Source organism: Pinus tabuliformis, chromosome X, assembly GCF_031772625.1.
Source record: "Pinus tabuliformis cultivar Carrire ecotype Pingquan chromosome X, CPIR1, whole genome shotgun sequence".
Lineage (NCBI taxonomy): Eukaryota > Viridiplantae > Streptophyta > Pinopsida > Pinales > Pinaceae > Pinus > Pinus tabuliformis.
In genome coordinates this window covers 329076340-329097835 of record NC_142308.1, presented here as the reverse complement: position 1 = coordinate 329097835, position 21496 = coordinate 329076340, and the positions used below count along the sequence as shown (strand labels likewise).

At 38.8% G+C, this 21496-nt stretch overlaps 1 protein-coding gene across 2 annotated transcripts in view; it reads left to right on the top strand.

The window, feature by feature from the left end:
- LOC149139789 (beta-glucosidase 42-like) overlaps window positions 1-21496 on the top strand; it is a 185715-nt gene that overhangs the window by 25046 nt on the left and 139173 nt on the right. For both annotated transcript variants that reach the window (XM_089446346.1, XM_089446347.1), the window contains exon 4: window positions 20307-20382. In XM_089446346.1, coding sequence (XP_089302472.1) covers window positions 20307-20382 — 76 coding nt within the window. The remainder of the gene's footprint in view (window positions 1-20306; window positions 20383-21496) is intronic.

Here is a 21496-nt window from a genome sequence, read left to right as displayed (position 1 = left end):
TCAAGTGATGTGTCCTTGCCATTCAGACACTCCTTTGCATAATGGCCGAACTAGTTATCTACCTTTCCTCCCACCCTAAGATCCGGTCTTCCAATGAAGTGATCTTTAGGTAGGCCATATTCCGCTGCGCCATTCTGATAATATTCTTTGCTTCAACTTCACCCTTGGTGAATTTGAAGAGGGATGAGGAATCCACTGATCCTTTTGTCCTTTCCCAACTGTCTTCGGTGATTGCTCTTTCACTCTTGCTTGGGCATTGTCTTCACCTCAGCGCCGATACCATGTTAATTTTTAGGTATGTTTTATGCTAGAGCAATTTATTTCAATTTTCACAGTTAGCTCAATATCTTTTCCAGATTAGCAATCACATTAGCATTAAAGTAAACTACAGATAGAACATAAACATAAATCGCAGAAGACAAGCCAAGACAAGAGGACACAAAATGTGGCGCTAGCCAGGGACAAACCCCAATGTGGGGAAACCCTTGATCAATTCTTCTTATATGTTCTTCAATGGTTCAGCAGAGAGAGAGAGAGAGATAGTATGTTTACAACACAAGTCAACACTTTGACTTATCTAGATGAGAGCATAGATCATCTCTAAGAAGATGATACATGAGATCAGTTGAAGACACACTGCTTCAACTAATTCTCCAAGGTGATTCCTTCACCTATCGTTGTGCTGCATTTCCTCATCATGTTGCACCTCACCGCGCTGCACCCATCATCACTATGTTGCATCTCATCACGCTTCATTAATCATGATTGTACCATCACTGTACTGCATTATGTGCCATTGCTGCACCATGTTTCCATTCTGACCTATGTGTTGGATGCACCTTGCTTGCTTGTTGTCCCTAGCATGCTTGTTGTTCTTAGCATGCTTGTTGTTGCATGCTAGTTGTCCCTTGCATGCTAGCTGTAACATCGCATGCTTGGTGTATTTGCTGCTAAGTACCATACAATTGTCCCAATGTTAGTTAGTTGTCCCTTGCATGTTGCTCTCCTTCGGAGACAGATGCTCCGGCTGTTTCGGCAGTTCCCGACAATTCTGGTAGTTCCGGCAGTTCCGACAGTTCCGGCAGTTTCGGTTGTTCTCGGTAGTTTCAACAGTTCCAGCAGTCCTGACAATTTTGGCTTTTCTGGCAGTTCTGGCTTTTTCAGCTTTTTTGGCTTTTCTGGCGGCATTTTTGGCTTTTCTGGTAGTTCTGGCTTTTCCGGCAGTTTCAGCTTTTCTGGCAGTTCCGGCTTTTTTGGTTTTTTTGGCAGTTCCGGCTTTTTTGGTTTTTCTGGCAGTTTCGGCGTTTCCGGCAGTTCCAACTTTTCCGGCCTTTTCGCCAGTTCCGGCTTTTCCGGCTTTTACGGCATTTCCGGCTTTTACGGCATTTCCGACTTTTCCGGTAGCTCCGACTTTTACGGCATTTCCGGCTTTTCTGGCAATTCTGGCTTTTCGGTAGTTCTGCCATTTCTGGCAATTCCGATTTTTCCGGCAGCTTTCGGCTTTTTGCCCTCTGGATTAGGGCAACGTTATTACTTAGGATCTCTCCTCCTACTAAAACCCAAAGACAAGTAGAGAGAGGAAGAGATCCCAAGTGTGTTGAAATGACTTGAAGGCCACCTCTATTTATACTAAAACGTTGAGCACATGTGAGGTTTATTTGGTTGTTGGCCGACCTTGACGAATTGTCTTATAACGCAAATAAATTCATAACTCCATGAATACTTATCGAATCGGATAATCTTTAGATCAATCCCACATCTCTCGATGAGAGGGATACAAGAAAAATATCAACTGCCATAAATAAGATGACCCACATGGAGTTGGCCCTAGTTGCCAATTTTAACAGGAGTTTTACTTTTCTTCAACCAAACTCCCTCTCAACTATGTAGATATACACTTTCTTTATCCAAGCTTCTCCACAGGCTCTTTCTTTCGCATCATCACATCATCGTAGAACTTCAATCATCCGGAACATCATTCCTTTTATCCTCACTTGGCAACAAGGTTGTCAACGATGTATACTTCAATGTTACCAAGTTTCTTGCAGCTCCCTCTTTTCATCATGTTCAACATTATCATTAAGTATGAGGTAGATAAGCATCTTCAACATCTTGAAGATTATGTACCTGCAAATCTTCAACAACAAGTTCAACCAAGTACAAATATAGAGCATGAAGTCAACTTTATCAATATAGGGTTAGCATGTCATCATAATGGGAGCATAGTAAATCAGACTTTAGATATCAAAACCTAAACCTAGTTAGGTTTACAATCAACAATGGTTACATCTTTCATGCTCTAGACTTTCACGATAATCTATTCTAGGGTTTTGTCACAAACCTTAGATTTCTCTACCAAAGCTAAAATTTAGAGATTAGCAATTAAATTCACTCGTAGCGAAAGCATTTTATATCTAGGGTTTCATGCCCTTGAACCACATATTAATTTCTACTATGGTTTTTGTCGTAAACCCTAGATATAAACATCAAAACTTCAATGTTAGATATTCAACAATTTTGACCAAGTTAGGGTCTTAATCATACGAAAGCATATACACCTAGGGTTTCATTCCTGGGATCTTTCATAAATTATTATAAGGGTTTTGTAATAAATCCTAATTCATCAAACCTAAAGATCTAGGGTTTCATCATATAACTTAGACATCAACATCAAACCCTAAGGCTAGAGTTTCTTATCAAGAGATTAGGATTTCATTATATATTCTCGACTTTATCAACAAACCCTAAGTAGGCTAGGGTTTCCTTAAAACATCTCACCCAAACCTAAACATCAAAAGGGTAGGGTTTTCATAATGAACCCTAAAGATTAGGGTTTTACCAAAAATGAACAAAAGGTTGATGGTATGACAAGGGTAAATTCAATTTAGAGATAAATCACCCTAACAATATAGAATCTTAATGATTCTATAGCAAACCCTAGAAATGTAAGAATTATGTGGTCTTTAAACATACCTTGAGTTGCTCCTTTTACAAGCCTTGTAGGGTTTTCTTATTGAAGGGCTCCCTTTGAATCTAGCCACAATATTTCTTTTTTAGAATAAACCTATAAATATTTATTGACAAGCACAACCAAAATATACAAGTACATTGGTGAGATGATTATCTAGGGTTCCATGAATTTTAAGGGGTTTGAATACAAACCCTAACTAGCTCTAGGGGTATCATTTTAAAGACTAGACATCATATAATTTTATTTTTGCAAAGAATTGGCATAAACCTACAAACTCTAGATACCGTGAGTTAGGATTTCTTAGAAGGAACAAGAGTATAAAGGGTTTGCATAAGTTCTATCTAGGATTTACAATCAATGAAGACTTGACAACCCTAGAATCATATAAATAACTAAACATTCCATGCTAGACTCAAATGAACATTTTATACATACCTCAAAATAACGTACCTTTGTCTTTCATGATTGAAAGATTGATATTCCATAGAGATAGTTTATTTTTCTTTCAAACTGAAGATACATTGTTAAATGATTAAGACGTAAAGAACAAAAAAAAGGTAATACTTAACTTTTGATAAGATCCTCAAAGCTTCTTCACTGTAGTAGACTTCTTCCTTCCTTGATAAGGATGCTAAGATTGCTCTTTCTTTAATAATATGCTATGTACCAACTTCTAGTAGACTGTTCAAGATAAGCTTGAAATTCATTGTACAACAAAGATTCTATTGTTAATATCTCTGTCACTTATAGGTTTCGGCCTCCCTATGAATGCACAAGTCTCTATAAAGTTCGTTCCTTAAGCTTGTAGCCTAGCTGAATTCCGATCAAAATGCTAGTCGACTTTCTTTACCATTGGTCTTGGCCTGGTTAGGGCTAATCAGTGATCTAAAACCTTAATCTTTTGCATAAATAGTCTTCTAAAAGTTGTGGCTATACTTTTGTGAGGCTCCTTATCTCTTCGCTTGCTAGTAGGGCTATTTCTAGCTCAGTGTATAGACTTACAGTTCCCTTTTAAACGAGGATCTAGGGCTCGACCCTTCTTCAAGTTTTAGTTTAGGTTTGTGGCTTAATAACCAAAGGTATAGTCTTAAACACATGCCTCGAAATGTGACATATCAATTCAATTCTCCTTTTGGATGGCTCCGCCTTGAAAGGTAGACTGCTAAAAGTTGCCTTCACAAGAATTTAGGTTCCTTTTCATATTGATTGTAGCTTCAAAAATGGATAGAGCTTCATAGTTACAGATCTCTGAGATGACTTGGATTCCGCTTTTTGAGGTCAATTCAGACACTATATTTTATGTACAGACCTTTTTTTTTCTCCCAATGGTCTCGGCCTTGACTGGGTTTATAACCTAACTTCTCAAATTCCCAAAATGATGTTTCTTTACTCTAATTTCTTCGCTTTTCTAGTCCAACACTATTGCCTAAATCTCTTAGGTTTGCGACCTAATTGCAGAGTATGATCTTATAATCATGCCTAGAAAATTACTCCTTTTCAATTCGGTTTTTCTTCCTAGGAACTCGGCCTTAAGCACTAATGCATGTAGTCTTATTGTGATCCTTTAGCTGCCTTTTTATACCTCTTCTCTTAGCTCTGATTCCATGTTGAGAAATCCATTAGGGCAGCATTAGGGAAACTTATTCTTGATTTCTCTGACTTGACATTACCTATGATATTGTGCTTCTCTTTCGTTGATTATATTAGTATTCTTATCATCAAATAAATGCCAAAAATACAAAATGAACACCAAATGTAGGCACTAAGTCAGGGCAAAACGCTTATAAACGGGAAAACCCATTCAAACTCTTCCACTAGTACATTCAAATCAAATAGAGAAAACCTGGACCTTTTGACCAAAAACGTAGACTCCCTCCATCCACCAAGTCAACCTTCCATCTGATCAGATCAAACTTTAGTTAGAATCTTCAAAGGTCAACATGAACCAGTGCTTCAAAAATCTCGGTCCCTTCTATAGTCCTGAAGCTTGACTTTCCAACTTCGGCCCTACAATTTTCTTCAGTTTCTTAGCACGTGTGACTCTTCCTCATGTGGTTTGTACTTCTTCCTTACTTCAAGTTGCAGATTGAATGTCTTCAGTGGATGATCTTCACAATAGGTCGAATAGCTCCCTTATATATAGTGGTTCGATGCTCTAATATGAGGCTGACTTGACAACTTGTTTGGAAGCCAACTTGATGGAGTATAAGACACATAAGAATGACACAAACCTAGAAGCCTTTAATGGAGGCTTGACCTAGAAACAAAATACATAGAGCATGAAACCCATGCTCATAAAATATTTTTTTTTCTTCCTCTTGACAAATATATTACATCATGACTCAAATACAATTATGAAAACTAATACTAGTTACATTCTTCAACACCTTCCACATGACCAGGAACAAGAAGAGTTCCAGCCACCTAAAGGAGAAGGACATGCAGTTTCAGATTGAGCTAGGAGATGATGGTCAGTATGGAGCTAGAGGAGTTGGTACTGTCAATTTTCAGAGGGAGTCAAACAATCCTCTTCATCTCAGAGATGTTCTCTATGTTCCAGGATTGATGCAAAATCTTGTTTCGGTAGCTACGTTTGAGGACAAGGGATATGATATCATCTTCATCGGCGGTAAGGCGTACCTCCAACACTTAGCTTCTAGATGTAAGAAGCACATAGGTGTGAGGGTGAAGAATCTCAACAAGTTGCACGTAGAGACAGGTGCAGTGTTGACTGTTGAGCAATAAGGCAGGCAGTTCTCAGAGTGGAGAAGTGGTGGTTGAGCAAGAGTAGGATAGAGCTCTCAAGATGGAGCTTTAGCCAGTATCTCAATTTCAATCTAAGCTAGTTGGCAGTTGGGTTGACCAGCAAGATGATGAGGAGCATAGCCCAGGGCAAGTGGAGGCATCTATTCAGCTAGAGACTCCTAGTATAGCGAGAGTTCGAGCCAAGTGAGCTGAGGATTTGGTTAAGGGATATCATAAGAGAGTTGGATCTTACAATATCACTTCTAGCCAAAAGAAGCAGCCACAGAGGTACACATGGTACATGGCACTTATGACTAAAGTGATGGACTCACAAAACATGGTGGGAAAGAACAGGTCTTAGATCAGGTTTTGCAGAGGAAAGTAGAGAAGTATTCTAGTTCAGAAGGAGCGTCTGCAGCAGTGGAGAACATGGTAGTATTGGAGACAAATCCAAGTGGACGATATTCTTCCAGAAGCACCTTCCTCGCTAAGAGGGAGTGTTGAAAATAGTAACGAACAAGGTTCGTTGATTTGTGCCTTAATCAAAGGGACCAGAACGAACTTCTCCTTAGTATGATCGAGTTCCCTATAACTTAGGACAAATTCCTATAGTTTAGGATTCGTTCCTAAAAGTTAGGATGAGTTATGAAGCAGTTAACTAATGCGCTGAAGTGGGAGGTTGGGTTTCTTGTCTCTTAGTGCGAGTTAATTTGGGAAAAGGACAAGTGATTGAATCTCAAGTTCTAGAATTGAGATGAGAAGAGTTGCATGAGTTAGTTCAACTCAGTTAAACCCAATCAATCACAAAGTCGGTTTCCTAAAATATAATTTTGCCAAATTTGGCCATTCGAATTGTTTGAAAAGGAGCAACGAAGGCACAATTGTATTCATTCTTGAGCACGAATTTTATGTGTTAGCTTATGAGAGAGCGAGTCAAGTAGGAGGTTTGTGCAAGTTGATGGAGGGAAGAATTGCCTTGGGAATGCACTAGGAAATAAGATGCTATTTCCAAGATTTGCACAAGGATTTCAGAGCTCGTCTAGGCAAGGCAAGAAGGCATAGGGATTAGGGATCTTGCAGGTTGTTTCAAGCTTAGTTCACGCTAGGAGATCATTGTATTCTCTATTGAAGTAGGAGTGTTTTGTAAGAGATCTATTGCTCATTCTTCTATCAATAAAATTGTCAATCAAGCAAAGGGTTTTCCCAGTTGGGTTCCCTAGAAAAATTGTGTTGTTGAATTGTGTGAATAAGAATTTATTTCTATTCCTATTCTGCTGCAAAATGAGTAGAGAAATTATGTGTCTATATGAAAATAAATTAGCTTTAGATTGTTCATATTAGCAGTTGCAGAATTTCGTGGATTTTCTACACATGGGACATTTCTAGCCCACTTCAGAATAAAAATCAGATCTGAAAGTCAATAAGGAGGGTTGTGTTATACCTCTGAAAAATCAACCATAGTGAGTGGCAAAAAATGTATGAGAAGGACAACCATTAAGAGAATTTTGAGGTTAAAAATGGTCCTCAAAATGAAAAATGTACTAATAAAATCAGCTTTAAAAGAACCAACAAGATTTAAGATGATGATGTCATCCCTAGGCGTAAATATATTTGGAGGAAGAAAACTATTTTTTAAAATCGTATTTTCCACTTATCTCCTTACGGGTTTACTCAAATTTCAATTGTGAGCACTCATTGGATGTAAAATTAGATTTCGCATCCAACGAGTACCCATTTTGCATACTTTTCAATAGATCCATACCAAGAAAAATTAAAAATACGTGAAAAAATGTGTTTATTTTAATTTTCAATTGAAAAATATATTTTCAAATTTCCTCTGTGTGGGTCAACTCAAAAGTATGTAGAGTGGGTAATCGTTGGATGTGGAATGTAATTCCATATCCGAGTGCTCATACTTGAAATTTCAGTAAACTTATAAGAAGATAAGTCAAAAACACAATTAAGAAATATAGTTTTCTTTATTTTCCTTTAAAAATTTGCAACTCTTATTTTGTTATTTTTCTTAGGAGGCTCATTTTAGGCCTTAAAATTTCCTTAATCCTATTGTAATTGGGGTTCAAGGATCTTTCAACCATGACATGGTTGAAAATGACTCAAATTAGACAAAGAACAACATTGCTTTAGAGTGCCAAAGTGAGATCAAAAGGCCAACATGGTATTACAACACCTTGGAGGATGTTTAGTTGCAAGAGCTATTCGTCCAAGGGAAGAATGGATAGGTAGTAGGTAGAAAAATGAAGGAAATAAGCAGACCTATTTTTCTTTATATGTTATTGATGAGAAGAGAACCCTCATGAAGTCAAACAAGGTCAACGCTAGTCAAAATCAGCCTCCTGAAATTTCAGATAAATCTGGGCAATGCAGCAGCTAGAAAAGACAGTGTTCCTTTCGCACGTGTGGAGAGAGAGAGAGAGGCCCAGAAATCTGTACCCAATCAAGATGAGAGAGAGAAAGATGAATGACATGAGATGCCAAAATGAGGAGGAGGCACCTTGTATTTATATGCAACGTTGAAGGTTGGAGGAGGCTAATTTGATGGTTGGTCGACCTTGACAATTTGCCCATAATCAAAATAAATTCATAACTTCATTTGTACATGTCAGAATGGGATGATCTTTAGATCAATCCTACACCTCTGGAAAAGAGGAATCCAAAGAAAATATCAGTTGCCTCATAAGCGCTAACCAAAGTGATATTTGGCCCTAGTTGCCAAATTTAACACTCCCTCTCAACTAGGGAGAACATCACCTGCCAAACTGTCTGTCAATCTGTACCAACCATGTCACTGCACTACTTTGTTGAACCATGAAGAAAGAAGAAATGGTCGAGAATGTATCATACCATTCTCCACTGATCCGAAATCAGTCTCCAACAACAGAGAGTGTCATACCACTCTTAACTGACTCGTAGTCAGTTTCCATTGATCCCAGATCAATATCAACATCCTAGCATAGGGAGTACCGCAGTATACAATGCATCCATCAGTAGTACTATGGTCCCTATCCTCATTTCCCTACTCATTGCCCAGATGAGAGGTTCTTCCCATAAGTCCCGGACTGCATGGGTAGGATGTGCCGGCAGGAGAAGGTGAACCATTCATCCTGCTCAATGTTACTTGGGAGCGGGGAGCGGGAGCGGGAGCGACCATTTTCAGAAGCTCCCGGTTTGGGAGCGAATCCGGGAGCGATTTTTTAAAAATATATATATTTTTTATATTTTTTAATTTTTGATACATATATGTCAACAAAAACATGTAGAATGATGAAATAGACATAAAAAACATAAAAAAAACATAAATTGATCATTGAACCATATCACATCAATCATCTAGAAATTATAATCGTCATCAACCATGTCCATAAGTTAGTAAAATACATATTACAACTGCAACATATTGAGTCTTATAAATCATGATTCATCAAATTCAATATTAAAGTTTCAACTTCAAGCTTTCAGAATTGAAAATTCAATAACATTTATCATCATTGATCACCAAAGTTGTACTTGTAAGCCAAGTTTAACCATTACAAGAAGTAATATCGAAGATATTTCTAAGTCCTAACTTCTAACTGTTAACATGATATGAAATGTTAAAAATTTATAAAATGAAACATGAATAATGATATGAAATGAAACAACTTTATTCTTTCACAAAGCATCATATTCATAATTCACAATCATTACCAATGAGTTATAATTGCCAAGGCCCAACTTCAAACTTCAAATTTTCATTGTCACAGTGATATAATGTTTACAAAAAATATCATAATGTCATAATGATATGAAAGAGTCAAGAGTCAAGAGTCAAGGACTCAAAACTCAACAGTTATGAAAACCAAAGTCTAATAGAAACTAAAAAAGACAAGTAAACTGTAAATCTACAAGTGGCCCTTGCCACGAGAGTCTCCAGGAGTATAAGTAGGTCGTGGTGGTCTTCTAGGAGTCTCCCGCACAGACCGACGACCAGAACTAGAGCCTCCACGCGAGGGTGTCGATGGAGGTGGCGACAGCAATGGAACAAGACTCGGGCCCCGAGCACTGCTACTAGTACTGGATGGTGGAGGTGGAGGTGGCATGGCTGCTGCAGCTGCTTCATTTTCATCCCTTACAAGCTCCTCTTCTAGTTCTTCAATATGTACAATGCCATCCTCCAAATTGTCGTCCTCAGGGTGATTGTCCCAAATTTTATATGTGGGATCTTCATTAGCCCGATCACAGTAATGGCTCAACAACCTCAAGTTGTAGTGCACATAAACCAAGCTTTCTGCTCGGTTTTCGTTGAGTCTGTTTCTTTTCACATTATGTATATAACTGTAGGTGCTCCAACACCTCTCTGCAGAAGAAGAATTTACAACCTGTGAAAAAACTTTTTTTGCCAATTTTGGCAAAAGTCCGTGGCCGCCATATGTTTCCCACCATGTGAGAGTATCAAATTTATCTCTGTCGTCCATTGCATGGAAGTTACCATACAAACCACTGCCACTGAGGTATTTGCCTATTTCAAGGCGCACAACTGCACATTCCTCCCTGTCAGGTATCAATTTTTCTAATGCTTCCAAATATCCTCTAGTTACCTCTTGATCTAAGTGGGGTTTGGTCCTAACCCCACCCCCTGCTGCAGGTTTGCCCAACCAAGATGAAGAGTAGTATTTTGGCGTAAGGATATACGCCAAGCAATGTAGTGGAACATTAAGCTTATTCCACCGTTCACACACACAATCATGAATTAGTTTGTACAAGTTGGGATCTCTATTATGAACAATATCTTTTATTTGCCCCAACATGGTATCCATTTGCTCATACACCTCGCCAATCACTGGTTTGTCTGTATCTGCAAACCGAATCATGTGATAAATTGGCTTGGTGAAATCCAATACCTGCCTCACACTTGTCCAAAACTGCCCATCAAGAGCGGCCTCCTCCACCATTTCAAAACCTCCCATGTCAGCTGCATTTGTAGCCCTTTCCTTTAATACCTGCCAATGTGGACTTGATACCATGCTAGCTAATGCCTCTCTTACCTTCACAAGGCGCCTGAAGGTGAGGTAATAGCTACCAAATCGTGTCTTCGCAATCTTCAGAAACTCCAATCTCGAGTGATTGCGGAAAAGGCCATGGGTATTGCTATGGTTTGTAATAAATTTTATCATTTGTTTGCCTTTCTTGTACAAATCACCAATCCATTTGTATTGTGCATTTTTGTTTTTGACAATATCATGCAACAAAAGGTTCAATGTGTGAACCAAACATCCAGACCAAAATATGTTGGGGTATTTATCCTCAATAATTGCTCCCGCTGCCTTACAATTAGCAGCATTATCAGTGATGACTTGGATGACATTGTATGGGCCAATACGCTCAATTGTTTCAAGTAATGCTTCTGCAATGTTGATAGCGGTCTTGAACTTGTCTGAGTAATCATGTGCAGCTAGAAAGATGGGACCACTAACAGACACAACAAGAACACTTATCAATGGCTTGCCTTTTACATTTGTCCATCCATCAGATACAATGGACACCCCATAGTCAGTCCAAGAACTTGTCATTTTATTCAAAGAATGTGATATTTTTGCTTTTTCATGATAAAGGCCAACGGTTCTTGCCTTGTCATACCCAGGGCTCTTGTATCCTTTAGGGGCATCATTTATGGCAGAAACCATTTCGTGCCAATAAGGTGAGCGTAGAACATTGAATGGTATCCCACATGCATAGAGAAACCTGTAAACTTTTGAATCCACATCATTCCTACACCCCTCATCAAGGGAATCTGATATGGTTCTACGGCGTAAAGATGATGACCCTGTGCCTCCATGTCCATATCCACTGCCTTGGGAGGATGCTGAAGGAGTTCTTTGTGAGCTTGGTTCAAAGAAACCCCTTGATCTTTTTGTTCTGTATTGGGCTTCCTCCTCTTCCTTTATGTATTTGGCTCTATCTGCTGTTGACACCGCTGCACAAGTTTTGATTCCTATTTGTTTCTCTCCATCCCATGGCCTTTTCCTGCAGAGGTGTCTTCTAGCACGGGTGTATGAACATGTGTAATCAGTGTTGCAATGGGGGCAATGAAATTTAGTGGTTCCACCCCCTCTCCCTGTTTCAGCCTTTTGAACATATTTCCACAGTGGAGTTTGGTCTTGTTTAGTTTTTTGAGGGTCATGTTCACCCTCCTCCACCTCCTCCTCACTGGGGTTTTCACCCATTTGACTTCCTCCGGCTTCTTCATCCACCTCTTCAGTTTCAGGCCCGCTCCGTTTCCTACTCTCCACCACCATAATAACCATAAAAGGGACCAGGAAGAGGAAAATGCCAATAAATATCCCCAGGTCCATGGTGTTTGATGTTTGTAGGGTTTGAGTCTTGAATCTGCAAATTAATTTAGTTTATTGGGATTAATTAATTTAATTTATTAATTTAATTTAAATACATGATCTTTAAACTCAAACAGCTAAATTAAACTAACCAAATTAACTACCTAACCAGCTAAACTAACTAAATGATTAAGTTACTTACCTCTGCAGGCTTGCTCCTCGCTCCTTGGCACTTGCTCCTCGCTCCTCAGCTCTGGCTCCTTGCTCCTTTGCTCTTGCTCCAACTCTCAATCTCTTGCTCAATGAAGTTGAAATGAAATTTTTTTGGCCCATTGGGCTTATAAAATAAAATAAAAAATTCTAATTTTTTTTGAAATTTCGGGTCCGGCGGATTTTTTTTCCGCCGACCCGCTCCCGGCTCGGCTGAAATCGCTCTCGGAGCGATTTTTAATGCTCGGGAGCGATCAGGGAGCGATCGCTCCCTGATCGCTCCCGGGCATTAAAAATCGCTCCGGGAGCTCGGGAGCGATCGCTCCCTAAGTCGCTCCCTGACAGACTAGGGAGCGCAATTTTTTTTAAGGGAGCGCGCTCCCGAAAATCGCTCCCGTCCGGGAGCGATTTTGGGAGCGTGCTCCCGAGCCGCTCCCGCTCGGAGCGCGGTTCGGGAGCGGGTTCGAGGGGGGGGGGGCGCTCCCCCGCAACTTAGATCCTGCTCATATGCCATAGGGGAGGATGAACAACTCAGCCTATGCATATGCCACCATGGGGTATCACAAGGGAAGGTGAACCATTCACCCTGTACACAACGCACCATTAGGGGAGGGTGAGTCACCATATGGTCGCTCATCGCTCCAAGAAGTACCTCAAGCCCCCCGGAGCTCCCAGAGCTCACTATTCATCTCATACAGGGCTCTCATAAGAGGGTCTCTCCACGATTCCAAGTCGTTAACGAAAGGTTAAGAATTTGACCTTCCTGAGGGGCTTTGTAAGAATATCAGTGACTTGCTCATCAGTGCCAATATGATGCAGCCTTATTGCTCCCCGCTGTACCATATCCTAGATAAAGTGGTTCCTAATATCAATATGCTTGGAGCGATCATAAAACGCGACATTCTCAGAAAGACGAATCCCACTTTGGTTGTCACAGAAGATCATGGTGGTATCTAGCACATGTCCAAACAACTCACTAAAGAGCTTCCTCAACCAAACAACTTCATAGGAGGCCAAACTAGCAGCAATGTATTTAGCCTCAGCGGTGCTTAAAGCAACTGACTTCTGCTTCCTGCTCATCCATGATATTGAAGCAGAACCTAGAGAGAAGCAACATCCTGATGTGCTTTTGCAATCCACCACACTGCCAACCCAGTCTGCATCAGAGTAACCATGGAGCCTCACATTCCCGGCAGTGTATCTCAGTCCATAAGTGATTGTGCCTCGAAGATATCTCAAGAGATTCTTGGCAGCGAACCAATGTATATGATGAGGCTCAACCATAAACTGGCTCAATGTGTTCACTGCAAAACATATGTCCGGATGAGAGTTCACCAAGAACACCAGAGCCCTTATGAGTTGACGATACTCAGAAGGATTTCCCAAATTGGGCCCGACAACACTTCTGCATAACTTCTTGCAGTTTAGTTCCATATCGAGAAAAATTAAATATACATGAAAAAATGTGTTTCTTTTAATTTTCAATTTTCCTTGGTGTGGGTCTACTCAAAAGTATGTAGAGTGGGTAAACGTTGGATGTGGAATGTAATTCCACATACGAGTGCTCATACTTGAAATTTCAGTAAACTTACAAGAAGATAAGTCAAAAACACAATTAAGAAATATAGTTTTCTTTATTTTCCTTTAAAATTTTGCAACTCTTATTTTATTATTTTCCTTAGGAGGAGGCCCATTTTAGGCTTTAAAATTTCCTTAATCCTATTGTAATTGGGGTTCAAGGATCTTTCAACCATGACATGGCTGAAAATGACTCAAATTAGACAAAGAACAACATTGCTTCAGAGTGCCAAGGTGAGATCAAAAGGCCAACATGGTATTACAACACCTTGGAGGATGTTTAGTTGCAAGAGCTATCCGTCCAAGGGAAGAATGGATAGGTAGCGGGTAGAAAAATGAAGGAAAGAAGTAGACCTATTTTTCTTTATACGTTGTTGATGAGAAGAGAACCCTCATAAAGGGTAAGGAAGTTTCTATTGTAAATAAAGAGAATTGGCCTTCACTAGCACTAACTATGGTCTGCTTTCAAGGGCTAAGTCAACTTGTTCTATGTTGAGAGGCACATCTTTCTATGATGAACATTTTATCTTTTACGGAGGTTGTTTAGTTGGAAGAGTTATCTGCCCAAGAGAAGAATGGATAGGAGGTATGTAGGAAAAAGAAGGAAAGAAGCAGGCCTAATTTGCTTTATATGTTGTTGACGAGAAGAGAACCCTCATAAAGGGTAAGGATGTTTCTATAGTAAATAAAGAGAACCGGCCTCCTCTAGCGCCAACTATGGTTTGCATTCAAGGGCTATGTCAACTTGTTCTATGTTGAGAGGCACATCTTTCTTTGATGAACATTTCATGTTTGATGGAGTTTTTTGAGTTGTTACAATTACCCTAATCAAATAATGATTTGAAAAATGTTTATTAATTAAAATTGGACCTTATATTTTGCCTATTTGACCTTATTTGATTGACCATTGCCTTCTTGTTGCAATTTTCAAGTTGCTTGGTCTAGGCCATTCTATCCTAATTTAAGCTAACTAGATACATGCTAGTTTAGATTGGCTAAGTATCACTCTTAAGGTCATATATGATGACTTTCAAGATTGTTTTTTCTTTATTACAACAAAGTTAAGTTATTTGTGATGAACAAGTTACCCATCAAAAGTGGGTCACCCCTAGGAGAAAATTTTCTCCTATTCATCTCTTCCATCCAACAACCAACACCCTTGAGAGCCACTAGTAGCCGATGTGATGTTCCATTCATATCTCTACCATCTGCATTAGTCATATGTTTCCTCGCCCATTTTCCAAGAGCACATGTTGGAAGAGGGGCTTTTGATCAAAAGGTGTGTTATTCATTTTGCAATTGGATGCTTATGTTTGTCTGTATTTGGGCATTTTGACATAAGATTATGGGGTAACTTGGAAGAAAGAAGGGTCTTGGTCGTGATCTTGTTCCTTCACCTTAAATGGGGGGTTAATTTTCAATCCTAGTCTAGTGAGACCTCCCATGATAATCCAATGGGTATAGAAGGGGCACCACTTGGGAAACCATGATTGAGAAAATGTAGCCCCGTCTCTCCCTATTCCATACTTACCACCTTCCATCTTACATTACAATCCCATATTCCACTTTCGTTCTACGGGTTCAACTAACCAGTGGTTCATTGTGATTTGGCACCCACACATCCTCATACTTGGGTAGAGCCTTGAAAAGTACCCTAGGAGGTTGATGCAGCTAAAAGAAACAAAAAGAGCTTATGTTGGCCAAAAGAAGAACAAAAGAAAAATCAAAATGCAAAAGATGGTTGGGACTTACAAAGTAGCACGTGGGCAAAAGCCAAGCATGAGCTCTACTTCACTCATATGGCCATCACTTGGTTCCTAGGCCAATGTTGCCCTATCTCGTAGAAGATGAGGAACCCTTGCATGTCCCAACCCCTAGTGGGTGATGAACTGCCCCATCTTAAAGGGAGTAATAACTGCTACACATCATACAAAGCAAGCTCTCATTCCTTGAGCTACAAGCGGTAATACAAAGAAGAGGCAATAAAAAGTAAAAAGGCAATTAGAGAGGTGGAAAAACAAAGGCTGAGGTGATTCATGCATCCATGATTGTTCCCTCCTGACATATACATGCTCTACTTCACTCATATGGCCATCACCTGGTTCCTAGGCCAATGTTGCCCTATCTCGTAGAAGATGAGAAACCCTTGCATGTCCCAACCCCTAGTGGGCGATGAACTGCCCCATCCTAAAGGGAGTAATAACTGCTACACATCATACAAAGCAAGCTCTCGTTCCTTGAGCTACAAGCGGTAATACAAAGAAGAGCCAATAAAAAGTAAAAAGGCAATTAGAGAGGTGGAAAAACAAAGGCTAAGGTGATTCATGCATCCATGATTGTTCCCTCCTCACATATACATCTAGGACGAGGTAATCCATCATAGACAGTCCCTTTGACCATGGCACTTGGCCACAAAGTCTTTCCCCCATCTATTCCATCAATATTCACATGGGACCTATCAATTGAAGGGTGGACTAAGGACATTTCACTTCCCCTTGGGGGTTGAGAACACCTAATGGGATCGTCTATTAACTGCTCTTAACTAGGGAGGTAACCCCATTACATGACTAAGGCCCCACTTTTGGAAGAGAAGCTTTGTGTGAAGAGTTAATTTGCCCATTCTTTCAAGCTTGGTTCACATAGATGAAATAATTATTAATGTACATAATGGTGAAAGTAGTAGCACTGGATATTTTGTGTAATTGGCAGGTGGTTCCATCTATAGGTCTGGGCAACTTAATTTAGGTCTGGGTCCTCCAAAGGGACACCTAACATTTATAGAGTGTCATTTGTATCCATGGGCACTTTCGGGACCCATAGAGTTTTGGCACTTTGCCCTATATCATTTATGGGATGATGTGCCTAGACCAGCATGCCCCCAATCGACTTAGCAATACTATAAGGTCAAGCAGTTGATCCTGGACCCAGATGAGGTTTGTCTCATGCCTTGATACATGGGAGGACCAACACCATCTTCAGTTCCCTCAAAGTTGGAGTAGAATCAGGTTTATTCACCACCTGGAGACTCTTGAGACCCGTGTCTGTGCCCCAAGCTCAAAACTTGGAGCTTGCAAAATATTTTGCTAAAGATCTAGGGGCCAACCCTTAGAACATGATTTTAGAGGGCCTCTACACTCATCATGGCACTTGAAGCCCTCAATGTTAGCCCTAAAGAAGCTTACGCTATCTTGACATCATCATTTTGGCTTGATCATTTGGAGATTAATTTCATTTCACAAAAGCTACTAGGTCGTCTTGTGACCGAGGCTATTATTTGCACAATATTTTACGATTAGAGAGGTTTGTAGGCTAAATTAAGTCTCTCTATTCCTTATATAAATAGAAGAGACATTCATTGTAACTTCTCATCATCACACATTGGAATTTCAACCTCTTTAGAGGAACTCACACTTGATCTCTTGTGGAAAAGTTGGATATCTTGGATGCATTTTGATGCTTCGAGCTGATTTTGGATATTCTTTGGAGTTGTTCTTTGGTCTAGTGGATGAAAATCTTGCATGTTATCTTGTAAGTGCTCTTAATTGTTGAATTATTTCTTGAATGTCTAATGTATGGAATAATTAAATCTATTTTATGCTAAATTAATCCCCTAATTTGTTGAAGATCAATTTTGAATGCTATCTAAATGAATGTTGCATGCATTACTCATACATGACGTGATGAATTTTCCTAGTGGAGAACTCCTAGTAGCTCTCCCATAAAAACCACTTTTCCATTGAGTGGGTAAATGCTTGAAATTTGATTGCTAGGGCATCAAATTTCAACCTCCTTAGGAACAATTTTGGTTAATCTTTGTCATCCCAAACTCCATATTACCAAGGGGCAAGGAACTAGTCCAATTTGTTGGTGATCATTCTTAAATTTTATCCATATTTTCTCTCCCTCAATTTGGCCCTTTGAAGTCTAAGTTAGGAAACTAGGGCTTGGTGCAAATCGCTAGGCAAGAATAATTTTGGGGGTTGGACAGCGTAAACATCAAGAGGATTTTATTTGCCACAAAATCTATCATTTTGGTAGGCGTCCACTTCAATCTCATCCATAAATTTCCTTGCTCAGTTGTTGGCACAAGAGGGAAACCCTAGTTCTCCTTCCCTCAATTTAAGGGGTTCCTTGTAAGTTTCATGAGCATTGGATAGTTGGTATACATTGTAAGAAACCTTTTCTCCCAAACTTGACCTTTGCTTACTCCAACACTCATCAAATTTATCAAACCTTAGGTCTTGTGCCCCTTTTTCTAGATCTCATTAGAAAGCGAATTGTTTCCTTGTGAAGCCTTGGACCTAAGTTGTGTCTTTCTTGAAAAGCTCCTAGCGAGATCATTTCACACAATTTCAACCATAGAATATCTATTATAAGTGATTTCTCTCCTAATAGGACTCCTCCCATCAGTGAAAATCTGTAAAGAGAAGGGGGTTTTTGTTGTGGTGATAGTGGGCCACTACCTCATTATTGTCCTTGGTCTAGTTTATGCCTTGTGGGGTTTCCCTTTTCAGGGCCTGCTAGATTTTGTGACAACATAATATCTTGAAGTTAAACTATAACATACTTATAATTTGATGAGAGTAATTAAGGATCCTGAAGAAATGCACTGATCTTAAAAGGAGCAATTGTAGATACAATCTATACCTCAAAGCTATTGTATGTGACTATACCAATGATGAACACACTGGGGCATATGGGCATCATCAAAATACAAGTGGGTGTGTCTACTTAATATTTTATGGAAAAAAATCGAAGTTGACCCTTGTTTGTTTAGATTGACATTGGTTGTTATATCATAAATGTTAACGGATTATGGTATATGGTTGTGGCCTTTTGAAGCTCCTCAACATTCATACCTTTTCAACGATATATAGTTTAACATGGAATAATTCTATTATTGGTTTGCTTTATTCGAGTTCTTTTCTTTTCCCACATGAACCTATAAGCCTTTGTAGTTGAACACAACTCAGTTGTCATTGAGTCATTATTGATCTAATTGTCTCGTTGTATGATTAATTCTCAAATCTTTGGAAATTTTTTCTTAGTAACCAATTTATTTGTTATTTTATTTGTGCAATAATACAATGAGATTCCTTTACAAATGTAAATAAAGATGAGGAAATTTTTCAAAAGTAAAGAAAGAATGAAAAAAAAACTTGTCTATACCAATTTGAATTAAAATATGGAATTGGATATGCTTCGTTTTAACTTTTAGTGTTAATTTTAGGATAACAATGGGATGTATGTTGAGAGCAATTTTACTTCAATTTTCTTTATTAGCCCAATACCATATCCAGTATAGCAATAACATCAACATGATAGTAAAACGTAGATAGAATACAAACAATAACAGTAGAAGACAAGCCAACACAAGAGGACACAAGATATGGCACTAGCCAGGGACAAACCCCAATGTGGGGAAATCCTTGATCAATTTTCTTATAATTCTTCAAAAGTTCAGCAGAGAGAGAGAGCACAATTTACAATATTCACTTGCCCAAACTAATCAGTGAAAACAACAAAAACATAAAGCTCTAACCAAAAAGTCAACGTTGGTCAACATGGTTGAAATTGACCTCCAAAACAGCGCGGTCAACCTTGGTCAACTCGGCCTCCAACAGCGAGATAATGCAGCCCAAAACAATCCTAAAGTAAATAGTCAAATATGGTCAACAAAAGTCAACATGACAACCTGAATTAGGCAATCAACACAGGGGTCAAATTGCCTCAGTTTTTGTGCCCAAAACTGTGGCTGCCCACATAAAAGTCTCCCTCACAAAACCAAAGTCAAACAAGGTCAACGCTAGTCAAAGTCGGTCTCCTGAAATTTTAGTCAAATCTAGTCAACGCAGCAGCTAGAAAAGACAATCTTCCTTTCGCACGTGTGGAGAGAGAGGCCCAGAAATCCGTACCCAATCAAGATGAGAGAGAGAAAGATGAATGAGATGAGATGCCAAAATGAGGAGGTACCTTGTATTTATATGCAACGTTGAAGGTTGGAGGAGGCTAATTTGATGGTTGGTCGACCTTGACAATTTGTCCATAATCAAAATAAATTCATAACTTCATTTGTACATGTCAGAATAGGATGATCTTTAGATCTATCCTACATCTTTCAGAAAGAGGAATCCAATAAAAATATCAGCTGCCTCATAAGAGCTGACCAAAGTGATGTTTGGCCCTAGTTGCCAAATTTAACATTTAGTTATCAACAATTTCGATCATTTATCATACTTGAATTCCAATTACTTTAGGTAAGGTTTTAACATCCTTTCAAATATGGTTCTTTGAAATGTAGAATCTAGATATTTCCTTTGCATTGCACTTTCTATTATTGAGCATTATATCCTATCCTCATGGTATTTGCAACCCATTTTGAGTTCAATAGTTTACTTCAAAAAGTTTGCCTTTGTTACTTCTATTCTTCGTTTGCATTACCAGGAGTAATCTCATAGAGGTCTTATTGACAGGAGGATGTGGATCTTATAGCCAAAATGGGATTCAATGTGTATCGTTTCTCAATATCTTGGTCTCGAATCTTTCCAGGTAAGGCGAACAATATATCATATCTTCATATTTTCTTTATCTTATTCATTGTAAATATCTAATGCAGTAACTACATATTGATAAGATTTGAAAAAATAAAGACCTTATGATTTAAGCATGTTAGATGAAGTGAAATAAGGATTATGCATTTTGGAACTCTTACATAAGATTTTATGCTATATGCCATCCATTATCGTGTGGGATTTGATGTATACTTTTTTGTAGTTTGTCGTGATGTAATGTAATATAACATGCATTTTCCATAAAACAAAAAAAGGAAAAAGATTACATGCTATGAATTTGTTTATTAATATATGTTTTGATTCAAGCTACTTTGATCTATGATAACATCATATCCTTGTATCCATCTCACATCTTGAGGCCAACATATATAGAAATCACTATGTACAATTAATGTTTTTAGAACTAGACTAGAACTGGTGGCATTGGTCGTTTCAACTATTTTGGTGCCTAAAATGGTTTGACTGGTGGCACAAAACTAGAAAAGGTCGGTGTTGGTACTAAATCGGCTTGTTCTAGTACGGAATCGGCCAAACAAGCCTTTTTTCACCAAATTGGTCGGTTTTGTACAATGCAACCAAGTACCCTCCAATACAAATTAAAAAAAAAAACAATTTATGAGTGGAGCAACCTAATATTCAACCCTAGGGCCCTACCAATGCTATGCAAGTAAAAGTGACATTCTTCTTTATGTTTCATTTTTATTTTTTTACTTAAACATTGCCATTAACTGACTCTAGATGTTTGAGAGTAGTTCTGACCTCATTGGATTTCATATACAGAAACTAGAATTTTAGATCCCACTTAAAATTCAGTAGACTTAACAATTTTAAAGATTTTTGAGTTTACGATTCTATGATGTGAATAGCTTTGATCTAATTCTTTTGGATCCATCACATTGAGTTGTTTGGGTCATGGATTTGGAAGAATTAAATCAAAGTTTTCAACATTTCAAGATTGGGGGGATTGCATTTTTTCACTTGTACTCTGTTGTGTACGATGGTATGGAACTAACATTTAATCAAGAGCACCAAACCCTCTATGTACCTTGATGTTAGTGACATTGATTGTTGAACTCCTCTATCATGACCCT